The sequence below is a fragment of the Mizuhopecten yessoensis genome, unplaced genomic scaffold, assembly GCF_002113885.1.
Source record: "Mizuhopecten yessoensis strain PY_sf001 unplaced genomic scaffold, ASM211388v2 scaffold1689, whole genome shotgun sequence".
Taxonomy (NCBI): Eukaryota; Metazoa; Mollusca; class Bivalvia; order Pectinida; family Pectinidae; genus Mizuhopecten; species Mizuhopecten yessoensis.
This window is the reverse complement of record NW_018404172.1, coordinates 365,266-374,450: the sequence shown is the minus strand read 5'-3', so window position 1 is coordinate 374,450 and position 9,185 is coordinate 365,266. Positions and strand designations below refer to the sequence as shown.

Here is a 9,185-nt window from a genome sequence, read left to right as displayed (position 1 = left end):
GGTTGAGATCCCCACCCCAAAACTATATATACAAATGCTTGGCAAAAAGAGACAAATGCAGTCACGATATTAGAATCAATCCTGGGGTCTGGCCACAACTCTAGGGACCTAGTTTCTGAGTCAAAGCTTGGAAACAGTTGAGATCCCCACCCCATAACCATACATAAAATTGCTGGGCATGAACAATCTAATATAGCTATGCTACAAGGATTGGCCTTGGGGTCTGGCATATTCCCTTGATCTCATTTGGAGAATAGTTTGCCATGATTGCTTAGGTATCCAGGTGAGCGATACAGGCCCTCTGGGCCTCTTGTATTACCACCCCATACCTATTTTATATTACCACCCCATACCTATTTTATATTCCCACCCCATACCTATTTTATATTACCACCCCATACCTATTTTATATTACCACCCCATACCTATTTTATATTACCACCCCACACCTATTTTATATTACCACCCATACCTATTTTATATTACCACCCCATACCTATTTAATATTAACAACCCATACCTATTTTATATTACCACCCCATACCTATTTTATATTACCACCCCATACCTATTTTATATTACCTCCCCATACCTATTTTATATTCCCACCCCATACCTACTTTATATTCCCACCCCATACCTATTTTACACTTCTGTGTACATACGCTTCACTGGTCATTTGTCTGATGAAGGTGACAGGGTACATAACATAAAACTCATCAGAATGTCGCACAGAAACATGTCACTGGCTGTGCTACATAAACCTTTCTACAATCAAAATTTACCAACCCATAGAAAATGTTTAGAAATTTCATGATTGATGTTTTTCTAACCAACTGAATTTAACACTCCTAAATAGGACCTATTCAATTCACCAATCATTCAACTTGAAAAACACCAACTCAATTCACCAAACATTTAACTTGAGTAATACCTATTAAATTCACCAACCATTTAACTTGAATAAGACCTATTCATTTCACCAACCATTAAACTTGAATAAGACCTATTCATTTCACCAACCATTAAACTTGAATAAGACCTATTCAATTCGCCACCCTTGGACGACTTGAAAGATACAAAACAGTAAAGACTATAGGCAGTAGTATTAAAGCAGGATGTTAACTGTCAATTTTATGACCCATAATGAATTGGTGCAGGGCATGTAGTTTAATACCCTGTTACATCCATATGTCCAGACTTTTTTGTGTTTAGGTCAGTAATGGAGTAAGTAAAGCAGCGAGTCGATCGCACAATTTCAGATGCTAATGCACCTTAATGAGTACAGCATGTTACATAAATATATCAGTCAGATAAGGTTGGTCTGTTATATATAGGTCTCTACTTGTATTGAAAGCTTGTGATATTAAGACATTGTGTTTACTGTTGTTTTTATATTGCAGACCTGTAAGGATGAACATGGAGTTTCATACAAACATGGAAACCATAGGTAAAAGATTTCCATATATGGCAAACTACCAGGTAAGTAAAAGATTTCCATATATGGCAAACTACCAGGTAAGTAAAAGGTTTCCATATATATGACAAACTACCAGCTAGGTAGGTAATAGATTTCCATATATGACAAACTACCAGGTTGGTAAAAGATTTCCATATATGGCAAACTACCAGGTAAGTAAAAGGTTTCCATATATATGACAAACTACCAGCTAGGTAAGTAAAAGGTTTCCATATATGACAAACTACCAGGTAGGTAATAGATTTCCATATATGACAAACTACTAGGTAGGTAATAGATTTCCATATATGACAAACTACCAGGTAGGTAATAGATTTCCATATATGACAAACTACCAGGTAAGTAAAAGATTTCCATATATGGCAAACTACTAGGTAATAGAATTCCATGTGTAGTAAACCACATTGTGTTTGGTCTCTTTATCTCATTTTACGACATTCATTTAATTTCCCCAAATTATTAGCTGCAGGAGTCACTTTCTGAAAATCAACTACAGGTTACTTTCATATAAACAGTTCATTTAGATTCTTATACCTGATGGAGAATATCGTCATAGAGTTTGCCATCAGGATACAAGTTGAAAAAGATCCACTGAATGAAATCAAATCATATTTGTGCGATGATAGAGTCTTGTATTTCGATTTGTGTTAAGGAAACATCTTATATCCTGATTTGTGTAAAGATAGAATCTTACTTCCAAATTGTAGGTAGGGTGATCACCTACTGTATTAGTGATTGCTCCGCATTGTTGGTAGGATGTTCTGACACTCTACTGTGAGTGATTGCTCCACATTGTTGGTAGGATGTTCTGATACTTTACTGTGAGGGATTGCTCCACATTGTTGGTGGGATGTTCTGATACCTTACTGTATTAGTGATTGCTCCGCATTGTTGGTAGTATTTTCTGACTCTCTACTGTGAGTGATTGCTCCAAATTGTTGGTAGGATGTTATGATACTTTACTGTGAGAGATTGCTCCACATTGTTGGTGGGATGTTCTGATACCTTACTGTATTAGTGATTGCTCCGCATTGTTGGTAGGATGTTGTGATAGTTTACTGTGAGTGATTGCACCACATTGTTGGTAGGAGGTTCTGATACTTTACTGTATTAGTGATTGCTCCACATTGTTGGTAGGTTACTCTGATACTTCACTGTGAGTGATTGCTCCACATTGTTGGTAGGATGTTCTGATACTTTACTGTGAGTGATTGCTCCTCATTGTTGGTAGGATGTTCTGATACTTTACTGTGGGTGATTGCTCCACATTGTTGGTAGGATGTTCTTATACTTTACTGTGAGTGATTGCTCCACATTGCAGGTAGGATGTTCTGATACCTTACTGTGAGTGATTGCTCCACATTATAGGTGGGCTGTTCTGATACCTTACTGTGAGTGATTGCTCCATATTGCTCCACATTGTAGGTGGGCTGTTCTGATACCTTACTGTGAGTGATTGTTCCACATTGTTGGTAGGATGATCTGATACCTTACTGTGAGTGATTGCTCCACATTATAGGTGGGCTGTTCTGAAACTGGTGTCCTGAATGGAGTGAAGATAACATATTACGCTGATTTCTGATACCTTACTGTGAGTGATTGCTCCCCATTGTTGGTAGGATGTTCTGATACTTTTTTGTGGGTGGTTGCTACACATTTTAGGTGGGCTGTTCTGATACCTTACTGTGTTCTGATACTTTACTGTGAGTGATTGATCCACATTATAGGTGGGCCGTTCTGATACCTTACTGTGAGTGATTGTTCCCAATTGTTGGTAGGATGATCTGATACCTTACTGTGTGTGATTGCTCCACATTGTTGGTAGGATGTTATGATACTTTACTGTGAGTGATTGCTCCACAACTGTGAGTGATTGTTCCACATTGTTGCTAGGATGATCTGATACCTTACTGTGAGTGATTGCTCCACATTATAGATGGGCTGTTCTGATACTTTACTGTGAGTGATTGTTCCACATTGTTGCTAGGATGATCTGATACCTTACTGTGAGTGATTGCTCCACATTGTAGGTGGGCTGTTCTGATACCTTTCTGTGAGTGATTGCTCCATATTGCTCCACATTGTAGGTGGGCTGTTCTGATACCTTTCTGTGAGTGATTGTTCCACATTGTTGGTAGGATGATCTGATACCTTACTGTGAGTGATTGCTCCGCATTGTTGGTAGGATGTTCTGATACCTTACTGTGATTGATTGCTCCACATTATAGGTGGGCTGTTCTGACACTGGTGTCCTGAATGGAGGGAAGATAACATATTACGCTGATTGTGGATGCCTCCCATCGGACCATGCACTACCAGTGGTAACACTATTTGCTGACAATGGTAAGTCACACATTGTTGGTAGGATGCTCTGATACCTTACTGTGAGTGATTGCTCCATATTGCTCCACATTGTAGGTGGGCTCTTCTGATACCTTACTGTGAGTGATTGTTCCCAATTGTTGGTAGGATGATCTGATACCTTACTGTGAGTGATTGCTCCGCATTGTTGGTAGGATGTTCTGATACCTCACTGTGAGTGATTGCTCCACATTATAGATGGGCTGTTCTGATACTTTACTGTGAGTGATTGATCCACATTGTTGGTAGGATGTTCTGATACATTACTGTGAGTGATTGCTCCACATTGTTGAAAGGATGTTCTGATACCTTACTGTGAGTGATTGCTCCACATTGTAGGTGGGCTGTTCTGATGCCTTACTGTGAGTGATTGTTCCACATTGTTGCTAGGATGATCTGATACCTTACTGTGAGTGATTGCTCCATATTGCTCCACATTGTAGGTGGGCTGTTCTGATACCTTTCTGTGAGTGATTGCTCCATATTGCTCCACATTGTAGGTGGGCTGTTCTGATACCTTGCTGTGAGTGATTGTTCCACATTGTTGGTAGGATGATCTGATACCTTACTGTGAGTGATTGCTCCACATTGTAGGTGGGCTGTTCTGATACCTTTCTGTGAGTGATTGTTCCACATTGTTGGTAGGATGATCTGATACCTTACTGTGTGTGATTGCTCCACATTGTTGGTAGGATATTCTGACATTTTACTGTGAGTGATTGCTCCACATTGGTGGTAGGATGTTCTGATACTTTACTGTGAGGGATTGCTCCACATTGTTGGTAGGATGTTATGATACTTTACTGTGAGTGATTGCTCCACATTGCTGGTAGGATGTTCTGATACTTTACTGTGCGTGATTGCTCCACATTATAGGTGGGCTGTTCTGATACCTTACTGTGTTCTGATACTTTACTGTGAGTGATTGCGCCACATTGTTGGTAGGATGCTCTGATACTTTACTGTGAGTGATTGCTTCACATTGTTGGTAGGATGTTCTGATACATTACTGTGAGTGATTGCTCCACATTGTTGGTTGGATGTTCTGATACTTTACTGTGAGTGATTGTTCCACATTGTTGCTAGGATGATCTGATACCTTACTGTGAGTGATTGCTCCACATTATAGGTGGGCTGTTCTGACACTGGTGTCCTGAATGGAGTGAAGATAACATATTACGCTGATTGTGGATACCTCCCATCGGACCATGCACTACCAGTGGTAACACTATTTGCTGACAATGGTAAGTCAACATTTTAGCACAGTGTATACATCTCATTCTACAATGTTCAAATGTAGAGCCTGATATTTAAGACTGAACATTTTTACAATAACACCTGGGCAGTGAATAAAACCTTAATTAGTACACACAAGGACTATTGATAGTTAACTGCCCATTCAATCTGATGATTTTGAGGGGGGGGGGGGCACACTTAATATTTCTGTCCTGATTCATTGTCATAACCCCCTGGTGTCCTGATTCATTGTCATAACCCCCTAGGGACTTCATTTTTGAGGTCAACTTTGAGTATGTCTCAGATGAGTTCATATTTTATGGGTTCTAGATTGAGGCCAATGTCACTATTGCTATTTTTAGCAAATTGTTAACCAATTCAGTGTGCTCACGTGACTATGTGACTTCATTTCTTAACCAATTTTGACCAAACTGTCCCAGTAGTGAATAATCTACAGCTAGTTGCTTGATACTGTTCTGTGAAGTTGGAACTACCATTTTAGATGGAGCGCTAGAATAAACGTACATGTATTCTGTAGTCCTGGGTTGGACTCCAAGTGGAGGCATTACATGGTGAGACTGGGCCCTAGAGTCAAATTGGCTAAAAGTTCAAAGATCTTCTTCAGACCAAGATACGTTAGAACCAAATGTTCTTCTTGGATGAAAATTCCCTGAGGTGAACTCTCGTGAACTCTCATTACCTCATGTTCATCCATTCCTACTGTTACCAGGGTTCACAATCATCACAATAGATCTGTTTGTATACGTTTATTATTCCATTAAAAACCCTGTTGACAAAACAAATACAACATATAAATGTTACATGCAACCTCACATATCTCACATACTTGCATACATAACATAGTAAAAGGGAAATAACTCTATTGACAAATGCTATGATATAACATTATCTATTTTATCAAATGTACAAAGACAATGATATTTATTAATATAATAATTTCTATATCTATTACTTGAAAATAGGTATTCAGTTATCTATTTCAGAAGGTTATAAATTCATTCTTTACATAATTACATAAATATCATTACTATCAAACCTATTCTTTTACTCATACACACTAGATAAAAACATAGAAATATACACATGAAAAACATTCTAGACCTTTCAAACTCAGATGGATCCTATACGCATATATCGGCCCTAAAACCTATATCAATAATGCTAGTAACAAATCAATCTACAATTGTTAATCGGATTACCTCTAATTGGTGAAAAAAAATTTGAAAAAAACACATCCAATCCGGAAAAACAACCCGCCTCCGTTGACTTAATTGTATTTCATTACAATCGCTTGTTACGTAATGTATGTTTATTAACGACATGCTAACCAATCTTACCTTGTATGGAATTTGAACTCGTGAGCTTTTTCCCATCTTTTTGACAGGATATCGATATCCACCTTCACTTTAGTAAGACGAATATCGACCTTGCTTGTATTCCCGATATCAGGGGTAACAACAGTCAAACTGATCAAAACTGTGTTCGGTCGGTCCGACATTACTAATACTAATAGCCGTTTTAGACTCATCAATGCTTGAGTTAATGTCGCAAGAGGATGTTGTTTCATGTGTACCTACAGCTGCTTTGAAGAAGTCATGCATCAACTTGTTCTTAGAAGATGATGCAGGTTTTTTGTTGGCATTGTAGCCATGTTTCCGATGTTGACAACTTAAAAATACTAATAATAAAATCAGCACCAGATACCCTAGGTTCCCAATACGTACTGATTGTCCACTGTCAGTTATACAGTTAAATTTAATATATTTTTCAATTGAACCACACATCATTTAATCACTATTCTGGACTAAGAAAAAAAAATACAAAAAAATAATATAATATAATAGTACATTTGAATTTTTAAAGTTGGTTAGATTTATTATCATAGAATGTGTGAAATTTAACCCTTTCACCCCTATGTAACTTTATTTATCTCTTCCATGCATTGATCTTGATGAGACTATTATGGTCTACATTGGTGAAAGGGTTAAGACTCTGACCTGATCTCTGGGTGCCTGGGAGGGTTCTCAACTTTGAAAATTGACTAAAAGTAGTGAAAAAAAAGTCTTCTTCGCACCAAAATATGCTAGAATTAAATACTAAAATTAACACTAATGGGTTTATTTGTTTCTGTTAGTAGAAATTAATTCAAACTAGGGTAATTAAGTTTTGTTGATGGGATTGCAGTTTGAAGGTACAAGAAAAGTGAGGGAAAAAAGAGTTTTTCCCAAAGATACCATTATGAGGCTTGAGGCATATTGTAATTCCATAAAATCCACATTCTATAACTGGTACTGGAGATTAGAGAGAAGACTTGCACCTGTATTGTCGTTGTCGGTTTTCTGACAGTTACCAGCTATGATATAATATATACAAGTGTATATGTATCTCTGTTCGTCATTTCCTACCATCGTTTTGTTGGTCAATGCACAGTTAAAAAACCATATTTTCTTTTTTAATGTTTTATTTTGCATTGCCATGCATGTCACAACAATAAAAACAACCAACGATTCTGTTATTTGACCATCACCTGATGGTGGGCTATTCAAATCGACCTGCGTCCGTGGTCCGTCCGTGGTCCGTTGTCCGCTGTCCGACGTTCGTCCTTAAACAATTCTTGTCATAGCTATTTCTCAAGAAGTACCTAAGGGATCTTTCTCAAATTTTATATGTGGGTTCCCCTTGGTCCTAAGCTGTGCAGGGCAACTTTTGAGGCTGATCGGATAAACAACATGGCCGACAGGCAGCCATCTTTGATTTTGATAGTGAAAGTTTGTTATCACTATTTCTTGTGAAGAAATAGAGGTATCAAATTTTATATGTAGGTTCCCCTTGGCCCTAAGCTGTGCAGGGCAACTTTTGAGACTGATCGAATAAACAACATGACAAGCCATCTTAGATTTTGATGGTTAAAGTTTGTTATCGCTATTTCTCATGAAGTACCAAAGGGATCTTTCTCAAGTTTTATATGTGTGTTCCCCTTGGTCCCTAGCTGTGCAGTGCAACTTTTGAGACTGATTGGATAAACAACATGTCCGACAGGCAGCCATCTTTGATTTTGATAGTAAAAGTTTGTTATCGCTATTTCTTGTGAAGTACTAGAAGGATCACATTTTTATATGTAGGTTCCCCTTGTTCCTAAGCTGTGCAGGGCAACTTTTGAGACTGATCGGATAAACAACATGGCCTGCTCGCCAATGGCGGTTTAAGTCTTGCTCGAGCAACCAAAAGTTGTCAAAAGTGCGGTAGTCACTGGCCCAACAGAAATAGTTTGGCCAACTGTCNTCAGTTGTCATTACTTTGATTTGAATCGAACTGTCCGTGATTTAGAATATGTGATGTTTTTTTCAGAATTTCTATATATATATATACTGCCTGGCTGGGTGTCTTCTTTGAGGTGCCAGTTTTGTGTATTTCTTTTTGGGAAGACCTGAATGGAGTGGATCATGTCAGGTTTTAACATATAGGGTTGAAGAATTAAAAATATAATGTTTTATTCTGTTTTACAATATATTACAAACATTGTCATGTTATATGTAATTTAAATGTGCTGAAGCATTGTGTTAAATGGTGTGGAAATATTTCTTCCCAAAATTATTTGGGCCATAAATATGTCATTTGGGCAAGTGCTTCAAATTTTTTACTCGTCCAAAAAAAATATTTTTGGCCAGCCAATGCAGGTTCCCCACTATCCTTTATTGTTCATGTTTACTCTTCTGAAACTGATCAGTTAAACAAAATGGCCTACCGACAGCCATCTTTGATTTTTGACATTGAAGGTTTGTTAGTACTATTTCTCAGGAATAACTTGAGGGATCTTTCTCAAATTTGATATGTAGCTATAGATTCCCCTTGATCCCTCGTTGTGCATGTTATATTTTGAGACTGATCATAAACATAAAATGGCTAAAGGAAGAACTAAACAGATCTTTCTCATATTGCAATGATCGATTCTATTTCTTTCACATTAAGTACTGTGCTAGTAAATATGTGAAATGACAAACTCACTTTGAAGGTTGGCTTTCATACACATCGGTATTAAGTTTAGATCAAAAGTTACCTCAAGATGCATTTACTGTTAACATGACTC

The 9,185-nt window shown here is 37.7% G+C and overlaps 1 protein-coding gene across 1 annotated transcript in view; it reads left to right on the top strand.

Moving 5' to 3' along the window:
- The window catches only part of LOC110466688 (xanthine dehydrogenase-like), an 80,387-nt gene that overhangs the window by 33,020 nt on the left and 38,182 nt on the right, over positions 1-9,185 (top strand). The window contains exons 23-24 of the mRNA XM_021523371.1: positions 1,404-1,482; positions 4,971-5,085. Of these exons, the coding sequence (XP_021379046.1) occupies positions 1,404-1,482; positions 4,971-5,085 (194 nt within the window). The remainder of the gene's footprint in view (positions 1-1,403; positions 1,483-4,970; positions 5,086-9,185) is intronic.